General features: G+C 35.1%; 2 protein-coding genes across 2 annotated transcripts in view; one reads left to right on the forward strand and one right to left on the reverse strand.

The window, feature by feature from the left end:
* The window catches only part of LOC111050364 (protein ecdysoneless), a 29171-nt gene extending 20191 nt beyond the window's left edge, over positions 1 to 8980 (reverse strand). The window contains exons 1-8 of the mRNA XM_039427656.1: positions 8470 to 8980; positions 7856 to 7973; positions 6239 to 6326; positions 5873 to 6025; positions 4883 to 4892; positions 4660 to 4669; positions 4149 to 4290; positions 1759 to 1938 (exon numbers count right to left, since the gene is read on the reverse strand). Of these exons, the coding sequence (XP_039283590.1) occupies positions 1759 to 1938; positions 4149 to 4290; positions 4660 to 4669; positions 4883 to 4892; positions 5873 to 6025; positions 6239 to 6326; positions 7856 to 7973; positions 8470 to 8698 (930 nt within the window). The 5' untranslated portion in view covers positions 8699 to 8980. The remainder of the gene's footprint in view (positions 1 to 1758; positions 1939 to 4148; positions 4291 to 4659; positions 4670 to 4882; positions 4893 to 5872; positions 6026 to 6238; positions 6327 to 7855; positions 7974 to 8469) is intronic.
* A 216-nt stretch (positions 8981 to 9196) lies between these two features.
* LOC111050365 (WASH complex subunit 5) overlaps positions 9197 to 25823 on the forward strand; it is a 50505-nt gene continuing 33878 nt past the window's right edge. The window contains exons 1-5 of the mRNA XM_039427657.1: positions 9197 to 9631; positions 12835 to 12937; positions 13515 to 13706; positions 22488 to 22696; positions 25350 to 25575. Of these exons, the coding sequence (XP_039283591.1) occupies positions 9504 to 9631; positions 12835 to 12937; positions 13515 to 13706; positions 22488 to 22696; positions 25350 to 25575 (858 nt within the window). The 5' untranslated portion in view covers positions 9197 to 9503. The remainder of the gene's footprint in view (positions 9632 to 12834; positions 12938 to 13514; positions 13707 to 22487; positions 22697 to 25349; positions 25576 to 25823) is intronic.

Here is a 25823-nt window from a genome sequence, read left to right on the forward strand (position 1 = left end):
ACCTATGGTAATAGGGCAAGGGAAGTAAAAATCAGACTATAGAATTATTCATCATAAATCAGCTGACAAGTGATTACACTGATGTGTGGAGAAACCAGTCTATCGCTGTATTCCCATAACAAAGACCTTAAAGATGCAAAGACCTTATCTCTTTAAGGTCTTTGTTCCATAAGGTCTATAGTTTCAATCAGGTACTTGTGGATGAGAACACTGCGTGAGGTCTACTGTTCACAGAACTACTAGTTATAAACGTCAAGTATACTACTTGAAGACTTGTGTAAGACTATATCAGAGAAACACGTATCAGAGTATACACGAGTGTATACACGTGAAATCCTCAGGTAAACAACTCAAAAACTTTACAGAGCTGTATGGATTACAAAGGCGGCATTTAATTTGATTTATATATCAGATCTTCATAACGTATGATTTTTGTTGATTTTACTTAAAATTTCAACATTTAAGCTATACATTGTGATAACATTCTAGTTTGGTTGATGAATCAGCCCGTGATACATACTTTACATTATTCCTACTTCATGAAAACACTGGGATGTTGTCAGAAATATTACTAATTTATTATAAAAATACAAACATGTTTCAATACCAATGGTGTCATTTTCACATTGATATTTTTGACAAAATCCCAGTGTTTTCATTATGGGTAGATATCACAACATCTCACCAACAACATAATTCACTGTTCAACCATGTATAATAAATATGATTAATTAAATATGGATGATTAAATAAATGAACTGTTAGAAAATTTGGCTATGAATTCGAATTTTTTCAACTTTGAGCGCTCATAAAAAGTTAAAAAACGTCAAACAAAGGAACAAATTATATGAATTCTATCGAAAATTCTTACTCTCTCCAACCATATCTTTAGAATTTGATTATGACTGATGGTTTTCTAGATATTGACATTTTTTAAAATATCGAAAAATCTATATATCTCGAAAACTAAGTTCGATATAAAAAAAATTTACTGAACACTTTTTGTTGCAAATTGCATGTAGAATCTATGGTCTTCGGCTGTTACACCTTTCATGGTATACACCCTGTATACGAATTTGATAATATAATAAACAATTACAACATTTCATTCTGGAAAGACAATTTTCATGTCCAAACTATGGTCGTGGGACACCCTGTAGACGAATTTGATAATATAATAAACAATTGCAACATTTCATTCTGGAAAGACAATTTTCATGCCTAAACTATGGTCGTGGGACACCCTGTAGACGAATTTGAGAATATAATAAACAAGTGCAACATTTTATTTTAAAACAACTCACAATTTTCATGCCCAAACTATGGGCGAATTAGGTAGGACTGGACTGTGTCTGTGATGGTAGATTCCAACCAGTTACCTCAGGTGACTCTTGTGCATGATTAAATATAAAAATCTAAGAATTAATACGAGTAAAACATGTTATTTAGAAAAGACTCACAATTTTCATGCCCAAACTATGAACGAGGGAGATGGAACTGAGCTGGTAGATTCCAACGAGTTACTTTACCTAACTCTAGTGGATGATTAAATAAATATAAAAATCTAAGAATTAATACGAGTAAAACATGTTATTTAGGAAAGACTCACTATTTTCATGCCCAAACTATGAACGAGGGAGATGGAACTGAGCTGGTAGATTCCAACGAGTAACCTTACCTAACTCTAGTGACTGATTAAATAAATATAAAAATCTAAGAATTAATACGAGTAAAACATGTTATTTAGGAAAGACTCACAATTTTCATGCCCAAACTATGAGTGAGGTAGGTGGGACTGGACTGTGCTGGTAGATTCCAACCAGTCCTCCTGTCGGGCACGAACTTCTGCTGCAGTAGCATCGCGTACAGACACTTTGTGAAGGTAACACTGGTCATCACACGGTTCTCGGGTGGGAAGTAACGCATGGCTCGACACACCTGCCATAATACATTTCAAAATCGATGAAATTAAGATGATATGGTATTACATTCAATACCTGTATCATATCAAAAATCGATAAAATTAAGATGATATGGTATTACATAAAATACCAGGTTTTTTTCAAAAAATCAATAAAATTAGGATGATATGGTATTACATACAATACCTGTATCACACCAAAAAATGAATAAAATTAAGATGGCACAGTTTCACATAAAGCACCTGTCTTTGTTTTTCTCATAAGTTTTGTATTGGTGTCAATATTTTTCTCTATTTTAATGATTGAATAAGTCTTTACTTTTCATATAGACTTCTATAATAAGATTAACTTCAAACTGACAGTTATGGTTGAATGGGAAGTGTTGACATTATTCAAAAGTACAGTTTAAAGAGAATACTGTTTTTGGTGAAAGGTGAATATTGTACAGAGTGTTAATGAACTCCCTACCAATATTGTAGGGCATTGTTCCTGGGTAACAAACATATCTAAATATCATATTTGAATTGTCCCGAAGTCTTCAGTTACTGAGACTGCGGCCATTTTGCTTTTTTCACTTATTATTTTTCTCCTGAATCGTTAAACACGATGTATATGGTATAGACAAGGAGTATATTGTTGTTAGAATATATTATTACACTATTATTGTTAATATTGTTTATATAATGACTATACACTACAAATTATGCATTTACACTATAGGCCTAGTGAGATTCAGATTTATTTATTACATCTATATAACGGGTGATTACAAATTAAATAGACAGTTTGAATAGCTTGTAGAGAATTTATTATTTAAAAGTTTAGATCATTACTTACATGATTACATAGAAGAGTTCTTGAAGTTTTTATTGAAAATTTACAGATGTTCAATGTGTGCACCATTTGCAACACGACAGATATCAACACGGTAGTCAAATTCTGACCACACACAACTAAGCATCTCACGGTTAACTGTAGCAAGAGCATTTGTGATTCGTAGTTTAAGATCATCGATATCAATAGGAAGCGGTGGTACAAAAACTCTGTCTTTTACATAGCCCCACAAGAAAAAGTCGCAGGGCGTTAGGTCCGGACTACGAGGTGGCCACGGCTGAAACACAACGTTTTCCTCACTTGCACGGCCGATCCATCGTCTAGGAAGATGTTCATCCAGATACCCTCTCACGTCTGAGTACCAGTGAGGCGGAGCTCCATCTTGTACAAAAATGAAGTTACAACTTCAGGCAGTTGAGGCATTAACCATTCGGTTAACATGTCCAGATAAATTCTTCCGGTTACTGATGGTTCTTGGAAGAAGAAAGGCCCGTAAACCTTTTCACAAGATAAAGCGCAAAACACGTTCACTTTAGGAGAATCGCGTATATGCTGTACAGTCTCTCTTGGGTTTTCTGTTCCCCATACTCGTACATTATATCTGTTAACTTTTTCACTAATGTGAAAAGTGCATTCATCACTGAAAATTAGGCGATTAAACAATGTGTCGTCATTTTCAAGACAATGTTGCATCTCTTGACAAAAATTTTTACGTACAACTTTATCATTGTTATTTAAACTTTGTACTAACTGCAATTTATAAGGTGTCATTTTCAAACGTTTCCGCAGAATTTTCCACACAGTAGGTTGAGGAATTTGCAATTCTAAACTCGCTGATCTAGTCGATTTTCCTGGACTTCGTACAAAAACATCACGAACACTATCAATTTTTTCTTCTGTAACAGAAGGTCTTCCAGTACTCTTCTTCTTACACACACATCCACTGCTTTCAAAACGTTCATACCAGTCATAAATTGATTGCCTTGTTGGTGGTGGTTTACCGTATTTTGTTCTGAAATGACGCTGCACAACAGTAACAGAGTTTGTTTTGGCTAATTCAAGAACACAATAAGGTTTCTCCACTTGAGTAGCGGCCATATTGCTAAACTAAACTGGCTGTTGTAACACGGAGCAGCCAACAAAAGCCGGCAACAGTTCTACCAACATAAACTTTAAGAAATTCCCTACAAACCTATATCACTTACTATGTTGAAATACAACAGTTTAATTTTGTACAGGCTATTGAAGTTGTCTATTTCATTTGTAATCACCCGGTATTACGAAGTCAATGGAAATAATATGAAGTCAGAGTTGATTTTTCAGACGTCGTTTTGTCAGAGACTTTTGGAATAGTAAAATCATTTATTTACAATTGAAAAAAGTACAACTTACCCTCACATCAATGGGATCCCTGTGACAAAATCCCATAACCGCTGGCGCTATAAGACTGGGTCTCTCTTTTAGAAGTGCTGCTACCCCAACTGGTACATACACATTGGAACGGTGCAGGTTCTCCTCTATTTTAGACGGGTACCTTGAAGAAAAACAATAATTATTCAACGTAGTATAATAACAATAACGAGTGATCTAACTAGCTCAGGTCTGTTATCAGAGTTTTCAGGTCGCAACTGATCAATTTTAGGGTCTCTGACATGACCTAACGACTGCTTTTCAGGCAGCCGGAACGTGTCCATCTGAAACACGGGAGTGGCTCGAGGCCATCTTGCCGGAGACGGGATTTGAACCCGGGCCTCTGAATCATAAAGCCAGCATATGATCCACTCGATATTCAACGTATTGAAGAATTCTGTTACAATAATTAAATTCCAGAATATCAACTGAACTTATTATGTATTATTCTTATATCTATCTTCAGATGAATGTTTACACAAGGTGTGCTTACCCTGCTACATCTATGCTTAAATGCATTCTAACGTCATTTATGGGAAATATTAATTTTCTATCCAACGTTACAAATTCAATAGCACATTCATCCATGACTAACACATGAATAAAATAAATGAGTTGGCCTACAGTAATAATAAACGTTTTAAATGAAAGACTAAGAAATTGCCAAAAACCAAAGATTTATTGATGGTTAGAAAGACCGGTTTCGGTTGTTACACCATTGTCTATCTCTGATGAACTCTAGTTTCGGAGTCACTCACGGCTAATAATAATTAACGAGTGACATTTTCACTATTTGATGATTCATTTCATTCATGATTTATTAATGAATGCAATCAAACAGCAAGTAATTCAGTAATATAAAACAATATTTCTCACCAGCATATTGATCAGTAATATCAATACAATAGATATGTACTGTCGTCGGCTCACTTTACTAAATTAATACTCATAATACTCAATCTTATGGGATCTCAACCACTTGAATTATTATAGAAATCAAGTTCAATTAGCCTATTATAGAAATAATTTTTTGTTTCATAACAAATATTTCTTTGTATTTGAATTCAAAACTTATGAATTCATTTCAACACTTGAAAATCGCATGAATGCTGAAACTAGTTGTGTTTATGTATAAACGTTTAAAAATTTTAAAAGTTATTTCTTTAATAATGATTTATTCTTACAATTTATAAGTAAATTATTAAAGTGCTAGGGAGAGGAAAAATAAGTCAACCTTGTGCTGCTCCTTAACAATATCAATAGAATAATATATTGTTGTCAACTCAGTAATGCACAATCATAGTGTACAGATCTGGTCTAATAAGATGATCCCTAGGTGCGGGGCGGGCGGAAGTTGACATGAGCTAACTGCGCATGCCTGGCTGCTATATTCCTGATTATAAAATTTCGGCTTGTAGGCTGGGTGACACAATTAGCTGGATACAACTCAGCTGGTTGATCTAATGTTATTGCTATGCATAGTAGCGTCTTGATTCTGTAAAGGGGTAAAATCAGTTCAGGGATCAAGTTATGAGTCCGCGACTGTAACTGATAAATATTATTATTAATTCATACAATATTTACATCATTAAAAATGTTAGGGAGAGAAAAAATGAGATAACCTAGTGCTATTCCTCTCCTAAATTTAGATAAGGTTACACCAAAGAGAAACAATAGCGTAAGTGGATATCCCATGGTATATTGACAGCGTTTTGAATAGCATCAGAGGCTCTGGTAGTGGCAGGGTCTGTTCGAACCTTTTCAATGGCTTGGGTTACCGTTATTTCATTATCCTCCTCTTCCTCTTCATCAACATTCTCCAATGGAATCAAATGTAACGCTCCTTCGTAGATGTAGACCTGAAATTTGAATTTTTTACGATTTAAAGACTGGGTTTTTAATTTGCATAATAACCACTCTGACCGCTGATCACTCTCTTTGTGCACACACACTAACATTTTAGCCATGAAAGCGCAGTTCCTATGTCCCTCGAGTCAGCTATTGATATCGTATCCGTATATTTCAAACCAAATCCTATATTATTTGTATGAGTATATTTTTTAGAAACTTACCCTTTGGTCGCATGTTTCAGGCGACGCCCATTTCGGCAGGAAATTTGCTGCTTCGATCAAAAGAAATTCTCCGTCAGCGTCAACAACCCTAAAAAATATTAATATTTTATTACAAAATGACAAAATAATAAAATTAATTGGAGAATATATATATAGGAGTTAGAATGGCTGGAATTCCATATTTGGATTGATATAGTCACACTAGCTTGACTCAAATCGCACGACTCCAGTCGAGGATACTCCAGTCTCTCAACCTTACGACTTTCTTGCTCATTGTCACTACTTCAGTTCCATGCTACTCCATTTCTAATTTCACATTATTAAAAATATGAGATCAAACTCGTCACTACTGAGCATGTAATAAATTTATAACCTAATTATTATGAATATATCGTCTCATCTAATTCTCATTATTTTCTTATCTGAAATGGTAAAACATCACTTTCATAAAACATAATCTCACTTTCATTAAAAATACAATCATGGTAACTTACTACGGAACTCAAGTCGAGGCTCGAACAACATGCTGCGTCGAGGAGAGACTGGAGTCGCAGTCTCTTCTCGACTTCAGTCGCGTAAGTGTGAGTTGTGCCTAAGGCAACGTATCTCCTAATCTCAATCAATCTGTCAATTTCTCACCAGTGTTGATGTAACATTGAGAGATATGACGGCTATGTCTTCTGAAGAAGATTTTTGGCTATACTATGCTAGGTGTGAAAAAACCAAGAAGAATTCATTGGATATAATAATAGGATCAATGAGGAAAAAAGAAAAGGTATTTTATGGATAATATTTTACAAGGTATGCTAATTTTTTAATTAAAATTTGTTGAAAATAAGAAACATTCAATACAGGCCTGATGAGAGGACGAAATGAAGTTAATATGATAACTTCTTATGTAACATTAGGACATTAGGCTAATGTCCGAATGTAGGGCCTAAAGCGAGCTGGAACAACAGTAAGACACTTGAAGCCAAGCCACATGATGTGTTTTTCAGGCGTTTTTGTACTGGCGGCGCAAGAGTCGGCAGGGCAGGAAACGCTCCGATTGGCTGATTATCAGCTGATTCCCGAATGCCCACCCAATCAACTCGCTGATAATCAGCCAATCTGAGAGATTCCCGCCGTGCCGACTCGTCCGACGCCAGTGCAAAAACGCTTCATGTGGCTTGACCCTAAGTGTCTTACTGATATTCTAGCTTGCTTTATGCCCTACATTCGGACATTACTCATTACTGGAGTCCCAGCCTGGTGTCATGATGCAATGTAATATAATAATTTACTTATTCTACTACTCGTCCGTCGCCATTGCAAAAACGCTTCATGTGGCTTGGCCCTTATTGTATCCTAGTGGTCGTCGGGCTGGCGAGTCGAGTGAGACACTTGGTGTCCCTAGTGTAATGACCGCAAAAAGAAGTAATTCCCAAGTACTCAAGAGTACACTTGGTGTCCCACTTGTGTCATTATGTAATACGGTCCTTATACATCAAGCAGGTACGTTTAATAATTTTGGTGTCCCACTAGTGTCATGATGTAATAAGGTCCTTACACTTCAAGCAGATAAGTTTTAAAGGGCATTGAGCTCAATTTAGATAAATTCCGAACAATTCAGCTCACCTCACAATTAGTCCTGATATCTCTTTAGTCAACTGCTGCAGCAGAAATACAAGAAACCATTCATCCTCTATGTTTTCGCCGTAATGCAATGTGCCATACAGATGCGGCGGTAGACTCTCTGAAAAAATGGAAACAAATGTCTTTTCATTATAGTTTACTGAGTAAATAAAAGATTTCATAATAACAGGAAATGTTTGGGTATTAGGGCCATGGTATTGACCCTCTTTAAGGAAACTTAATTGACAATTTTTTAAATGATATTTGTTAAAGTGAGTAAAGTAATGTGCCTTAAAGATACTTATGATGTGTAAAGTGCCTTACGATACTTGAACTATAAAAGTTAGTGATACTTGTTGTACGGTATCTGATTGTTATACATGGTAAGTGATGTAGGCTATAAGTAAAAGAAATAAGTTGAAATAAAAATATAAAATACTGTGGGCCTATAACAATATAATATGAAGTTCATTCGCAAACCATAAGAAACCTGTAAGCTGTGATGAACCCTTGAGTACCTTACACAGCCTAAGTTATTTATTTCGGTTTTCATAGCTTACATAATTTCGGTTTGATTCTCAACAAAATTAAAAGTGAGAAGGTAAAAACTATCTTACCTTCGTTGTCGACTAGTGGAGGTAATCCAGCAATATTCCTTGGAATCACATTGAATTGATCCTTCTGCCAAATGTAAGTAGATGCATATTTATTGACAACTGTATTGACACGCTTGGTAACTTCTTCCAGTGAAGAATCGTTGTCTATGTCACAGCCGACAGGAAACAGAAAATACTCAACAAAATCATCTTCTTTCACAATTTCAAATGGAGTCTTTGTAGAAGCCATACTTCAATCACTCATCAAAACAAAACGTGAGGGGTTGCGAGATTCAATCAATAGTAAACACTGGATAATTGGTTAGTTTAGGAGCACATGGAAGTGAAATAGTCTGAAAATGTTGAATATAATGTTATTAAAAATGTCGGTAAGTGATAAATTATATTGAGAAGCAAGTATGAATCAACAAAAATCAATAGTTTAACAAAAAATAATTGAAAAAACTTATAAATTACTCATTTGAATAAGATACCCGTATCACCTTTGTGTTTGCTGTCGAATCAAAATGTAGACGACAGATTTAAGATCGATATCTACAAAAATATTGATATTAAAATTCAGTTGACTCTTGAATCATCGATATATTAAGTGAACTTATCGAAGTTTCTTGTCTCTCATTCAGCCATCAAGTCTCGAATCGAGTCTCGATTCAACCTATCGACTCTCGAGTCAACTTAGCGAGTCTATAGGTCTATCGAGTCTATAGTCGACATTATCAACATCAACATTTCACTTCGACATTTTCTGTGAGCCGTCTGCTTATTAAATTTACGTTTCCCAATTCTTTATTTTGATTAGAGTGTAATTATGTAATTTGTTGGAAATCAAGTATAAATTCATTTCATCTTTGGAATAATTAATTTTATATACCTAATTCCACTCAAATGAACGATATGTTATGTTTATAAACACATTAACAGTAGTTTAATCTGAAAGAGTTGACTTCTAACCTCACTTGTTTAAAATATGATAATAAATGTTTAAAATATGATAATAAATGTGTAGAGTTTGCTAGTAATAATATTAATTAAAAATGAGTGCTGATGACTTCTTAGCAGATAATAATCCTTGTGGGACCTATCTCTTGAAATTAGTTTCCAGGGGTAATGCAATTATAGCGGAATTACTTAGGTTAAAAGATTATATACCACCAGTGTTCAAGTAAGTATACCAATAATATTAGTAGTTTAGTAGTCAATTCTAATCTTGATCTATCAGGAAATTGTAACTAAATTTTCTCTATACTATGTACCGTTTTTTAAGAGTTGCCTGTAGCTGAGTTGATTCACACAAATGTAGCTACATTTATCCAATATCGAGATCAATGACCAGGCTTCCCGGATAGATCGTGTCAAAAATTAAAACTGTAATTTACACATAGATGGCGGCGTCACAGATAGCATAGTCATCATTGAAAAAATCCTCTAAAGAATAAAAGCTCCCAATGAGCCACCTTAATAGGGTGTTCTTGAACGCGTTAGGTGAGCGCCTCTTTACTGAATGTTGCGGGCAGTTGAACATCTTGATTGCCAGCACCGGAAAACAATCTCTAACCTTAGACAGTCGACGGCGCGGAACATCCAAGTTGGTCCTCCCCCGAGTATTGTAAGTGTGCACTTCCTCTCTTCTTGAGAACATAGACTGGTGTTTTTTGACTTGCAAGAGTGATTCTAATTTGTAAAGTCCATACACAGTATGGATGCCCATACGTTGAAATATGGGCTGGCAGTGAGCATCAAAACTTGCTATAAGTCATCACACGAAGTGCCTTTTTTTGAAGCAGGAGAATGTCCTTAGCATGAGCTGAATGACCCCACACAGGTATTCTATACTGGATATGACAGCTGAACAAAGCATGAAACTGCATCAGCAGTCTATGGAAACTCAGAAGTCCTCTAATTTTCCGGAGCAAATAGACCACTCTAGAAATTCCTCTACAGACGGTTGTCATGACAACTTGGTGTCCACGCTGAAGCCAAGCAAGGTGACAGGAGCAGCACTGACAACCGCTGTTCTGGTCAGTGTACACAGCATCTCTTGGGTTTTGCTCTCATTCAACTTGAGCTTATTTGTGCAAAACCAACTCTTTGCCTCTTCAAAAAGCTTGTGAGCCCTCAGCTTAGCTTCCTCTGCCCCCTTGCCCTGACCCAAGATGGTGGTATCATCCGCAAAAAGCAGGCTGGAGTTTCGCAGATGCAGGTCATTTTTCATGATCAGGAATAACAGTGGTCCCAGTACTGAGCCCTGGGGTACTCCGTGTGGTACTCCTGCTCTATCTGAATCAGCACCCATAATGGATACGACCTGCTGCCTGTTACCAAGGTAATCAGCAACCATACCCCATGCTCTGTCCTGAAAACCGTAACTTTTCAACTTCCTGCGTAGGACTTCATGGGAGACACAGTCGAATGCCTTTGACAAGTCACAATAAAAGTCCTGAATAAAATTCAATTACAAACAACACAATAAATTTTCCTAGCTATTTCAAATAAAAGCTTAGGCTATTACTTCAAATTATTAGCCGACAAAATATTACAATCAGTAGACACTGATTTGGATTTGTGATCCAAAATTTCAACAAACATTTTTTTCAACGTGTATTGTGGTTAAGTCATCTCAAATTGAAATATTTCAGCAACAAACCTTAAACCAATTCCATATTCGTAGAGACAAAAAAGAATTTAGAAATGTGAGACATTAGAAGCCATGGGAATTAGAGGAGTTCCTCTAGAATGGTTTAGATCATACCTCTGTGACCGGCGTCAGAAAGTCAAAGTTGAAGAACATCTCAGTTCAGAGGAAACGATGAAGTTTGGGATTCCCCAAGGAACAGTTCTTGGGCAAATTCTGTCTTTGGCATATGCAAATGAGCTATGTTCAATTAAGATAAGAGGAATAATAGCTTTTGCTGATGATACGTGTATACTATTTGAAGGAAACACCTGGGAGGAAGTTTTTAATCTGGCACAGGAAGAATTGTTGAAAGTCGATAAATGGTTAAGAGAAAATTTGCTTACAGTAAATGCAACAAAAACGATATGTTTAGCCTTTTCTCTGACAGAACGGACAAGACCACCGGATTCTTCAATAATCCTGCATCACTGTGGAAGCACCAACAACCCGTGTGATTGCACTTCAATTCAACAAGTCAATGAAATAAAATATTTAGGAACAATAGTGGACAACAAATTCAAATGGGACAAGCACATTAATCTATCAATCGATCAGGAAGCTTCTCTACAAATTCTATCATCTCCGTAAAATCCTCAACTATGAGACATTAAAAACTGTTTATTTTTCTTTAGTGCAATCAATTTTAAGATACGTCATAATTATCTGGGGAGCTACGAATTTTATACATGTTGAACCTCTCTATACACTTCAAAAACGAATACTAAAAATAATAGGCTTCAAGGAGAATAAATTCCCCACGAACATTCTTTTCAAGGACAGTAAAGTACTGAGTGTAAGACAACTCTACATCCAGGCTATCATCACGCGAATGAGGAGAAACAACGAACACATAAGACTGGCAGATCATAACCATCAAACAAGGCAGAGAAACACGCATTCAATAGTACAAAGGATGAACACTACATTTGGGCAAAGAAACTACATATATTTGGGACCAAAATTTACAATTCAATACCAAGTTACATTAGGAAGAATTCAATAGACACAGGTTCAAGAAAAGTTTATTTTCCTGGTTGGTTGATATTGGAGTGGAAAATTGTGAAAATTTAGTTAGACTGTAAATATTGAAACTATTTATTCTTCATTATTCTCTTTACTGTTTTTCATTTTCAAAAAATAACCTTTCTTATTATTATCCTTAATAGAACATTAATATTTATCTACTAATTTCATAATTTTGTTTGTATTATAATTTTTACTAATTTTATTATAAAAAACTTTAATCCCATATCAGTGAATGAAGTTTGTAAATAGTAATTATAACACGCAATAAGCAACTAATTACTTATACCCCAACACATATAATTATAGTGGGGTGTATATTTATTCATTGAAATTATCATTATTCATTGTTGAAACACCGCTGATTTATGTAGTTACATTACAATACTATATTGTCAATATTCTAATGTTGTATTCAATCTTCATTGTAATTAATAAGTTTTCATAATATGTGAAATTTGTTGCATAATTGGCTGTTGTACGGTAATTTATTGTAGATTCGTGTATAAACCAGAATGTATTGTAACTTACTTGAATAAATAAATAAAAATTTTAATTTAATCAAGCCTGTAAGATAGTATATATAGCTTACCTAATAAGTAATGATTTTCAATAGTTATATATTTCAGACTAATATTGATAATTTTATTATTTGAATAATTTTGCAGGTGGGACAAGAAACAAGACCAAATCAAGTATGCAGACATTGTGTCAGACTTTTCATATTTTGAAAAGTTGGATGAGTTTGATAAGAAGATTGAAAATGATATGGTAAGCTTCTTCACTTATTGTTTCGCATGCCTATCTTCCAATGCTTATTAGTCAGTCTCTCCTTTAGATAAAAAATACTCAACATACGCAATAATAATTTATTATTTTCCCAATTCATTTTCCACGCTCTCGCCAAGTCGCTGCCAAGCTGGTAAGCTTGGTCACGTTTTTCTTGTCATCCACGTGACCATTTGTGGATGCTCGGCTGGCCATTCGCCTTTGATCGACAAAAATCAGAGCAAAGGCAAGCGCTGACAAAGTAGCCATTCATACTCCCGTACTCTTCGACATTTGTACTCACTTGGCAAGAGTGTAGATGCGGCAAAACAATTATTATGATTTTAAAAACATAAAAGTTTTGAACAATAAACTGTTAAGAATCTAAGGTAAGTATTCAACCACTTTTCCATGCAGTTGGGATATGTCGAAAATATGTCGTAACTTTATGTGTTTCTCTAAGAGAGTTTCTTCCAGGAAACACCGATGTGTATTTCTAATAACTGAACATAATTTTTTCCAACTTACTCCCATTGACTACTAATTCATAAAATGAAATCCTCATTTTTTTTCATTGCAGACCCTCCAGGATCTAGATGACGAGTTCAGAGAGGGTCATATCGACATTCTGGAAAGATTCTACAACGCGTTCGAGAGCATACAAAAGTATGCATCCGATTTGAATGGGTACATCGAAGATCTCGAGGAAGGTGTCTACATTCAGCAAACTCTGGAATCGGTTATACTCTGTGAAGAGGGTAAACAACTCTTGGTAAGCTAATAGGAAGGCAGAATCTAGTCATTTAAAGTTACTCAAAAAGATTATTCAAATATTTTTCTTTTCTACAGATGGAAATTACTGAGATATTGCAATTATTCAATTGCTAATGAATTAATTATTATTAAACGAAAATCCAAATTAAATGCTGTAATTCACCCCGAAGCCTTCTGCTACTTCAAATATTGACAACAGGGTAAACAGCTAGATGGAAATTCTAAATTTAAAATGAGCGCTGCTATCCAGAGATTGTCAGTTTGGTGTAAGGCCCATGTTATACGGACAGAAAAAACGCGACAGATTTTTCGCCACGTAGACGCCAAGCCTACCGAGCAATGGACGTCACTGTGTGCAAGTTATACGAACGTTTTATCTGTCGCGTCGGACCCTGTAAACCCGGCGTCAGCGTCGACAACGCGACCGGACCGGTAAAATTGGCAGAAAAACGCGATAGAAATGACGCGAGTACTGTTATACGGGCAGCTTTTACGCGGCAGATCCGTACTTCCCCCCCACCATACTCCTCCGGGCGTACACTTCTCCCTATTGGCTCCCTCGGAGCCTGCCGCGGCGTGTTTGCTGCTCGTATAACAGCTCCCTGGCGTCGACGACGCGGCGTTATTGCTGCTCGTATAACAGCACTGAATTGTTAGTTCAGCGTCGGCGTTTTATCTGTCGCGTTTTTTCTGTCCGTATAACAAGGGCCTTAAGGCCCTTGTTATACGGACAGAAAAAACGCGACAGATAAAACGCAGCGTCGGCGTTAAGGCCCTTGTTATACGGACAGAAAAAACGCGACAGATAAAACGCCGACGCTGAACTCCGTATAACAAGGGCCTATAACAAGCATCCCTGACCGGCAATTAGGTGGTAATCAGTTCGATTCCCGGGCTGACAAATAATTTTTGAATAGTAGCGCTCATCGAATTTCCATCTAGGTGTTTACCCTGTTGTCAATATTTGCAGTAGCAGAAGTCTTTGGGGTGAATTACAGCATTAAATTTGGATTTTCGTTTAATAATAATAATTTTCCTTTTCCTTCTTCAACTCATTCTCTTTCCTCTTTCCCCTTCTCCTTTTTCCTCTTCTTTTTCTTATTTTTCTCACCCCCATTCTCCTTGCGTTAAGTAAGTTAGGGCCGGGTGCGCCCCAATTTCACCCTCCTAGGATTAAAAATAAAAGCAGCGATTCAATCCAATTCTCCTCCTTCTTCTTCACCTTCTCATTATTTCCCATCCACTTCTCCTTATCCTTTTTATACTTTTCTTTTCTCTTCTGTTTCTCCTCCTCCTCTCCTGCTTCTGCCAATATTCTTCCAATATTTTTTATTTTTCTCCTCCTCCTTATATTATTAATTCTTGTATATGTACATGTGTTTAGATTTTAGTTGTGTATATGTGTTTAGTTTAGTTCATTCTTCGCCACAGTCTATTGACTGGGAAATTGTAAAATTGGTGCTTCACCCATAATATGGTGTAGTGGGGTGGCCGAAGTATGATCATATCGATCATACAATACATTACTGTGAGTGCAGTAATGAATTCTACTAGATTATACTATTTTACTATTAATTATTATTAAACGAAAATCCAAATTAAATGCTGTAAATCACCCAAAGACTTCTGTTACTGCAAATATTGACAAAAGGATAAACAGCTAGATGAAAATTCGATGAGAGCTACTATTCAAAAACTATTTGTCAGCCCTGGAATCGAAAACCAGTACCTCCTAATTGCCGGTCAGGAATGCTTATCCTTACACCAAACTGACAATCTCTGGATAGCAGCGCTCATTTTATACGAAGCCATAGCTGCCAGCCAGTCTACAGATCCAAATTACTGAGATATTGCAATTATTCAAATACTAATGAATTAATTATTAGTATTGAACGAAAATCGAAATGAAATGCTGTAAATTACCCCGAAGGCTTACCATTACACCAAACTGACAATCTCTAGATAGCAGCGCTCTTTTTATACGAAGCCATAGCGGAGAACCAGAGATTGTCTGTTTGGGGTAAGGGTGAGCCTTCGGGGTGATCTACAGCATTTTATTCGGATTTTCGTTTAATAATAAGAATAAGAATGAATGAATGTTTATTTCGCCAAATTTTTACATAATAGTTACAAAACATGAATGATTTGGCACAGCCAGCAAAGTTAAACTTGTGCGCTAGCTGTGAGTTCATAAAGCAAACAGTACGAAGTAGCCTATAGCAATACTGAAAAGGAAAAAATATATACCTATGTAATAAATATTATAGTAATACTTCTTGTAAATAATACATGTCTTCTTATAAATAATACAATGATAAGAATTGAATAATCTCGTGTTAAAACCAATTATACAGATGATAACCAAAAACAAGTCATACAGCCTACATTTAAATCTTCTAAATGCAAACTAATGAAGAAGAATACAATAAAAAAAGAAATTTTCAGTTGTGAGCACATCCCAGTGCTTAATCAATTTTCATAAATAATACAAAAGATAGAAAGACATTCAAAACTCAAAAGAATCATGAATAGATTTCTTAACATTTAGGCATTGTAAAATATATATTCTGCTTAACCCATACATTTATTTCCTTGATAAGTGCTTTAGTAATTTTTGAATTAATTAGTTTTATCGGAATTTTGTTTGAAAATATATTGCAAAGATAGGTGAATTGATGTCGACAAACTACTAGTTTTATTAAGTTGATATTGAAATTATTTAATGCTAATGAACGAGTTTGGTACGGTATATTTCTAATTTCTAGATTACTTCTATTCTTATTTAAGTGCAAAACAATCCTAGTTACATACATCTGTCTTAGTGTGGGAACACTTAATTCTTCAAAAAGTTTCTTGCTTGGGTATCGTCTTGGTTTACCCAGTGCTGCCCTTATAAGATGCTTTTGTAGTGTGAAGACTTTATTAAAGTGACAATCATATGCACCACCCCAAGCTTCAATCGCATATTGAAACAGCGAGTGGGCATACGCAAAATAAATTGATCTTTTTACATCCAGGTCTTTCAATTGATTTACTTTGTAGAAACTATAAATAAGAAATTTAAGTTTAGAAGATAGGTAATTCATATGAGTATCCCATTTCAAATATCTATCCACCATCACTCCCAAATATTTTATAGAATTAACTTTTTCAATTTGTTGGCACAAACAGTTCAACCCATCATTCAAGCAGTGAGGATTAGAGTGCATTTTCAAATGCAATGAGTCCTCAGGTTGACCTGCTAGTGTCGGAGAAAAGGTGATATACTTTGTTTTTTTCAAGTTAACAGTTAGAATATGATTATCCATCCAATTCTTCATAATTTTTAAACCCTCATTAGCAGATTGGTATACTTGGTGCCAGGATTCACCCGAAAAAACTAAGGCTGTATCATCAGCAAATGAAATTTGGGTACAATGTGGTATTTTTAATTTTAGAGCATCGTTCAAGTAGATCAAAAATAATACCGGGGACAGAACTGTACCCTGCGGGAGACCAAAACTAGATGATTGATCTGTAACTGATGTACCATTCAAGTTTAATGTTTGTTTTCTGTCCTGAAGGTAGCTTTTCAGAAGTTCATTACATAAGCCTCTTATCCCACAATTATTTAATTTCTTCAATAAAATGCTATGAGGGACGGTATCAAACGCTTTTGCTAGATCTAAGAATACAGCCAATGTTTTTTGTTTAGAGTTGAAGTTTTCATCTATCAATTTAGTTAGGAGGATAACTGCATCAGTTGTAGACTTTCCATGCTGAAAACCAAATTGATTTTTCTCTAGGAAATTATTGATGTCTAGGTAATTTAACATTCTTTTTTTAATAATCTTTTCCATAATTTTAGAGAAGCTATTCAAAATACTAATGATTAATTATTAGTATTGAACGAAAATCGAAATGAAATGCTGTAAATTACCCCGAAGGCTTACCATTACACCAAACTGACAATCTCTAGATAGCAGCGCTCTTTTTATACGAAGCCATAGCGGAGAACCAGAGATTGTCTGTTTGGGGTAAGGGTGAGCCTTCGGGGTGATCTACAGCATTTTATTCGGATTTTCGTTTAATAATAAGAATAAGAATGAATGAATGTTTATTTCGCCAAATTTTTACATAATAGTTACAAAACATGAATGATTGGCACAGCCAGCAAAGTTAAACTTGTGCGCTAGCTGTGAGTTCATAAAGCAAACAGTACGAAGTAGCCTATAGCAATACTGAAAAGGAAAAAATATATACCTATGTAATAAATATTATAGTAATACTTCTTGTAAATAATACATGTCTTCTTATAAATAATACAATGATAAGAATTGAATAATCTCGTGTTAAAACCAATTATACAGATGATAACCAAAAACAAGTCATACAGCCTACATTTAAATCTTCTAAATGCAAACTAATGAAGAAGAATACAATAAAAAATGAAATTTTCAGTTGTGAGCACATCCCAGTGCTTAATCAATTTTCATAAATAATACAAAAGATAGAAAGACATTCAAAACTCAAAAGAATCATGAATAGATTTCTTAACATTTAGGCATTGTAAAATATATATTCTGCTTAACCCATACATTTATTTCCTTGATAAGTGCTTTAGTAATTTTTGAATTAATTAGTTTTATCGGAATTTTGTTTGAAAATATATTGCAAAGATAGGTGAATTGATGTCGACAAACTACTAGTTTTATTAAGTTGATATTGAAATTATTTAATGCTAATGAACGAGTTTGGTACGGTATATTTCTAATTTCTAGATTACTTCTATTCTTATTTAAGTGCAAAACAATCCTAGTTACATACATCTGTCTTAGTGTGGGAACACTTAATTCTTCAAAAAGTTTCTTGCTTGGGTATCGTCTTGGTTTACCCAGTGCTGCCCTTATAAGATGCTTTTGTAGTGTGAAGACTTTATTAAAGTGACAATCATATGCACCACCCCAAGCTTCAATCGCATATTGAAACAGCGAGTGGGCATACGCAAAATAAATTGATCTTTTTACATCCAGGTCTTTCAATTGATTTACTTTGTAGAAACTATAAATAAGAAATTTAAGTTTAGAAGATAGGTAATTCATATGAGTATCCCATTTCAAATATCTATCCACCATCACTCCCAAATATTTTATAGAATTAACTTTTTCAATTTGTTGGCACAAACAGTTCAACCCATCATTCAAGCAGTGAGGATTAGAGTGCATTTTCAAATGCAATGAGTCCTCAGGTTGACCTGCTAGTGTCGGAGAAAAGGTGATATACTTTGTTTTTTTCAAGTTAACAGTTAGAATATGATTATCCATCCAATTCTTCATAATTTTTAAACCCTCATTAGCAGATTGGTATACTTGGTGCCAGGATTCACCCGAAAAAACTAAGGCTGTATCATCAGCAAATGAAATTTGGGTACAATGTGGTATTTTTAATTTTAGAGCATCGTTCAAGTAGATCAAAAATAATACCGGGGACAGAACTGTACCCTGCGGGAGACCAAAACTAGATGATTGATCTGTAACTGATGTACCATTCAAGTTTAATGTTTGTTTTCTGTCCTGAAGGTAGCTTTTCAGAAGTTCATTACATAAGCCTCTTATCCCACAATTATTTAATTTCTTCAATAAAATGCTATGAGGGACGGTATCAAACGCTTTTGCTAGATCTAAGAATACAGCCAATGTTTTTTGTTTAGAGTTGAAGTTTTCATCTATCAATTTAGTTAGGAGGATAACTGCATCAGTTGTAGACTTTCCATGCTGAAAACCAAATTGATTTTTCTCTAGGAAATTATTGATGTCTAGGTAATTTAACATTCTTTTTTTAATAATCTTTTCCATAATTTTAGAGAAGCTATTCAAAATACTAATGGGTCGATAATTTTCTGGATTTGCCTTATCACCACTCTTGTACAATGCAATAATTTTTGCAGATTTAAACGCCCTCGGAAAATAACCCACTGAAAAACATCTATTTATAATATGTTCTAATGGGAGAACAATATGTTCACTTATTAATTTGACACAATGAGTACTGATACCATCTACCCCTGGAGAAGCACCATTTTTCAGTTCTCCGATTACTTCTAAAATTTCGTTTACACAAGTTGGGCTCAGGAACATGCTATCTACTGGAGGTGCATTTAATGATTGTGGTATTTCAATATTGTTTACAGAGTCCAATAACTTTTTTGCATGTTCAACTCCTACATTCACAAAATAATTATTTAAAATTTTTGGATCAATTTTAGGCTCTTGATATACTCTCTCTTTTCCCATCAATTCAGAAATACACTCCCATCTTTTCTTGGAATTGTTTTTATACTCTGCAAATTTGTTGTTGTAATAATCATTCTTTGCTTTCCTTATTAATGAGTTCAAAATATTCCTGTAATTTATGTAGTCTTGTTTAAGTTTAATATTGAATGGTTGTTTATTCAGTTTGATATGCATTTTATCCCTTTTACGAATGGCTGAAATCAAACTAGGAGTAATCCATTTTTTCAAGGGTCTGTTTTTGTGTGAATAATTAACAGTTTCTGTGCATTTATTAATAATTTCATTTATCTTGATGGTAATTTATCAACTAAGGTGTCAATATCATCGGTAAAATTGTCATAAATCTCATCCCAACCCTGAGTTTCAAGATCTAATTTTAGTTGATCAAAATTAATTCTAGTTACTGTCTTACTGGGGATAGTTTTAGAATTGGAAACATGGTCTTTTTGTCTGATATGGAAAACAATACTATAATGATCCGTGATATTTGATTGTAAAATCGCACCTAGCACATCCACAGACTTTTTTGATCCACTTTTAAAAAAGATGTGATCTATACAGCTGTTAACTTGCCCATTGACATTATTGAAAGATCTCGTATATTTATTTACGTATGATTTGAATCCATTTAATTGCAATACACTTAGGTACTCATTAGTCAGATAATTTAGATTGTTTTCATCCATTATATTAATATTATATCTCCCATTACAATGACCGATAAATCCTTACTAATATTCTGCAGATACAAATCTAAACTTAGCAAAAAGGCATTTATTTCTAAAGAAGGAGATCTATAAAGTGCAATCAACTGATAATATGAATTATTGAAACAAATTTGATTATAATTGAGTTTACGTTGTCTAGTTCTACATCAATATCCTGAAAATCAATATCTTTGCTCACAAATACACATAAACCATCACTTCTTGTGAATCTATTATTTCTATTTACAACAGAATAACCCTCTATATTGAAAACAAATTCAGAGTCTTCACTAATCCATGTTTCGGATAATATTATAATTTCAAATTTAGTTTCACAATTGTTTAAGTAATAGATGAATTCATCAAAATTCTTTTTGATAGACCTAATATTCATATGAATTATATTCACGTGATAAGAGTTGGCAGTTCTATAGCTTAAAAAATCCTCTATTAGCACTGTATCATAACTATCACAAATAAATTGATTTTCATTAAGGTCCTCAAACGGCATAGGGAATCAAATAAGGTACAAAAATAGGAGTCCTCAATAGGAGTCGTTGACACTGGATTTATAGAGAGTTCAAATCCTCCTTACAACTTATTATAATTGCCGGCTGGTTGGAGTCTTTGCGGACAAAGACCTTGCCTTTTTTCGACCACACGTATTTGTAGCCCTTTTGTAAGGCGACACCTCGTACCTGATGGAGTAGTTGAAGAAGGGGCGCTGGCAGCGGTGGCAAGTGTTGATAAGCAAATACTTTGCCATCAGGAAGCGATTTATTTATAGATCTTGTCGGAAGACCACAATTTGATTTGTCCTTGTATGTCATTTTTTTGAAATCTGCTAGCCAAGACTCTTTGTCCTGTCTACGGACGAATTTCACTACTATTGGTTTAATATTGTTTTTAGCTTTATTGTTGTTGGGGAGCCTGTGTGCGATGCTCAAGTCCTTTGAAGTTAGCTGGCTACTAATCGCAGCTGATATACAATTGAAAATCTCGTAGATTGACTCATTCTTTGTTTCAGGAATTCCGGATATAATCAAATTGTCTCTACGCGTATATTCATGGATAGAAGCCAACTCCGATTTCAATTCAACATTTTCACCCTTCAATAAATTATTTTCATTTTTGAGTTCCTCTACCTTATTCCCAAAAGCAGACAGTTTATTTTTGAAATCATCAAATTCGTTAGAAATGAACTCAATCGAATTCTTAATCTCACTGAATTCTTGTTTGATTGGAGATAGCTCCGCCTGAATCATTTCTCTAACAATTTTACCGATAGCTTCAAGGTCAGCTTGGGTTAGCGATAGCGAAAGTGAAGCACTGCTACTCTTACCGTCCGAAGCTTGTTGAGATATCTTATCGGTGGTTGATAAGACCGTTGACGTTGTCGAACTTGTACCGGTATTAACTGACTTGCAATTTTTACAATTCCACTTCGATTTTGTTTCAGCCGACATTTTTCGGAAAGTAGATTCTTTTAAATTTTGACACTCGAAGTGATAATCAATTTTACAACGACAGCACAATAGCACATCACGATCAGACACTTCGCAATTGCATTCACTGCACAACATTTTGAACAATAGTATCGCTTTGTATGCAATAAATAGAGCTTAGATAAGAGAGCCACAACAATACAACCTTCCACTTCGACTGCTGCCACTGAAAATGATTATTATTAATTCATTAGCATTTGAATGAATGCAATATCTCAGTTATTCCCATCTATTTTACTAGATTCTACTTTTACATGTATTTTAGATTCTATGTTAATTTCCCTTGATTTTGCAGTGTGAGTCAGTGCACCTGTACGGAGTGATGCTGATAGTGGTGGACCTTCACATTAGTGGCGACATCAGAGAGCGCCTGCTTGTGTCCTATTACCGCTACTCGGCGCAGAGGGCCAGCAGCAGTCACATTGATGACGTATGCAAACTGCTCCGGTCCACTGGATTCTCAATGGGCAAACGGCCGCCTAATTATCCTGAAGACTATTTTCGGTGAGTGTCAGTTTGGCTATACTCACGCTGGCGCGACTCAAATCGCTAAGCCACAGTCTCTCGGCGAAGTATTTTGTATTTTCAAACTGTGACGCTCAGACTGGGCGATTCAAGTATCAGAGACCTTGCAGAACAGAGACACACGATGTGTTTTTAGACTAGTCGGCACAGCACGCTCTCCAACCGGAGAGCTTCCTGTCGCGAAGCGACTCGAGACCCAGTCTCCCGGCGACGTATAATGAGTGTCCAAATGGAGACGCTCAGACTAGGTGATTCTAGTGTTTGAGATATCACGATTGATAAGATAAGACATTTATTCAACACAGCATACTATCATATAATAATAATAATAATAATAATAATAAATTTGACTTTATTTCTGCGTGAAAGAAATACAAAAAAATACAAAACATGTGAAAATTAAGAGTAATAGAAAACTAAGCATGCAGTATTATCATTCTGCTCCACTATAGAAATACAATGAGAAAAAAAACAAAACATATACAACAGAGTGTTCTGAAAAAAAGGAGCCCATAAGCACTACCTCCGTAAACAAACCCGTAGTGCATTTGGGTGACGTCAGCACAGGTAGGGCTCCTACACCAATAAAAATTCGTTGATTTCAGCTGATCTATATCAGCTATTGTTTTTATTGGTCCAGGAGCCCTACCTGTGGTGACGTCACACGAACGCACTATGGCTTTGTTTACGGAGGTAATGCCATAAGTCAGGGCGTGATTCCTCACATCAAAAGAAGAAAACAAGTTCCAATTAACATAGGTCCGAAAATGCTTGGTTACCAAGTTATACAGGGTGAAAGATTTCGTCTGAATTTCAGTTCCCCTGCTGAAACGAAGCCCTACGGGTATTTGTTGGCTGTTAATTAAGTTGTACAAATTAGCGTACTTTATATAAAATGAACTGGAAAATTGAATAAAACAGTTTCCAGACCAGTAGCTAATTTTTAAGATATGTGACGGAATACGCGAAACTTGTTCCCGAAAATCAAGTTCCTTTGAAGTTTGAAGCAGATTTAAAGGTAACCAAGCATTTTCGGACTTATGTTAATTGTTTTTCTTCTTTTGTTGTGATGAATCACGCCCTGACTTATGGGCACCTTTTTTCAGAACACCCTGTATAAGTATATAGTTGAATATCGTCAAGTGAAAAATATAAAATGTTTACTGAACTTATCCTTGAATTGAAGATATGATAGTCTACTATAAGCTATAGATATTCATGCTGTCATATTACATGCTAGTTAGAATAATTACCCAGAACATAAATAACACAGTAACAGTATAATCACATCAAATCATAGTAATTTACCTACTTGCAACTGAGCTCAACCCCAAGCTACATTCGCCTCGAGCGGAGGGAAGGCTCAAGTAGTGGGAAGGAATATGGATAGTACCTAAGTCAAAATCTCCTACTCAGCACTATGTAGCGGATAATGGATAACCAAAACCACTGTACAATGAAACTGGCCTGAAAACTCTCAAAAGGTACAATATATCTTTCAAGATTGAGGGTTGAAACAGACTTGTTTAAAGGCGTTTTATTAAACACCTTTGAGCGTTTAACTACTAATATCGGGGGACCGAGCTTCACTCTGGAGTGTAAAAGCAAAGAACATTTGTAACAAAAGATTGAATTTATAGTCTATATTTTTTTTCAGTCGTGCAATTATTTTTACGGTTATATGAGGAGGTACAACAGGCTTATGCCCAAAACTGTCCCTATTCAAATTAATACTACAGTCCAAATCAAAATCTAGGTTGTAATGTTTGCAATAAAACACAAGTTTTATTAGAATGCACTTTAATAACACAATTTATTCAAATCAATACAAAGAAGCCATAAGCAATTCCACATTCTTGTTTGAGTCCGCCATCTTGACTGGCACCCCATACAAATATGATCGACTCTCAATTATCGACTATCGATTATGATAAACTATCAACTCATCACAGGTTAAGCTACTATCACTCATCAAAATAACAATCATTTATTCACACAAAAAACAAACACATCATAAATTACAAATAGATATACTATGAATTCGATTTAAAATGATATACTATGTTTGCTACAATATTTGTTAATATACTATTTACTATTCTACACTAACAGCATCTAGTTACTATTTTGGACTTTCTGAAGTAAACATGTTTTCTAAAAAAAGAGAAATAAACGAGAATAAGTTTCTCTTGCTGAATTTTTCTTTTCGTGAGACCAGCTGGATGATCCCACACATGCACTCGTTCACTCTCTTCCATTACTGTATCGACAGACGACAAAATTTCCAGCTGTTTTTCAAAGGACGTATTTATCCTTTTAATGTCCTTCAGTGAGTTATCCCAGTGGGGTTGAGACATAGTGGAATCGAATTTTCATAATATCATAAACCTACTTTGCTCCAAATTTCGTTAGAATCGTTAGAGCCGCTTTCGAGATCCGGTCACATACAGATATATAAACATCTAAACAGAAATTGCTTGTTTCATAGTATAGGATACTGTGTTATATTTTACCTGTTACTGTAATTGTATTTTAATAATTTCTAAATATACCAACTATTCTAATCTATTCGGTTCTATTTGTAGATTCAAAAAACTTTTCTGATAAATTGATTTTGATGTTTTTTCGGCAGTCGCACCCCCCTCAAAGACGACCTTATCGACTTGGTGATCGGCCGCCTGCGTTCGGATGACATCTACAACCAGATGTCGGCCTACCCTCACCCCGACCACAGGAGCACCGCGCTCGCCAACCAGGCGGCCATGTTGCACGTGTGCCTCTACTTCCAGCCGCAGACTCTGCACAACCAGCAGGCGCGCATGCGCGAGACCATCGACAAGTTCTTTAACAACAACTGGGTGAGTCACTGTCAACTGACAATGTTGTTTCAACACAGGTTCACTATTATAAGATTCAATTCAATTTATTCACTGTATTTCCTCTTGAATGATACTACCATGTTTGAATAATAGTAATATTAATACAGAGTACAGATACTGTTGTTGGTGAGATTTAGTGATATTTATCAATAATGAGACACTGAAATGTCTAGAAATATCATGGATTTATTGAAAAACTACATACATGTTTCTACTCCTATGGTGTC

Source organism: Nilaparvata lugens, chromosome 5, assembly GCF_014356525.2.
Source record: "Nilaparvata lugens isolate BPH chromosome 5, ASM1435652v1, whole genome shotgun sequence".
Lineage (NCBI taxonomy): Eukaryota > Metazoa > Arthropoda > Insecta > Hemiptera > Delphacidae > Nilaparvata > Nilaparvata lugens.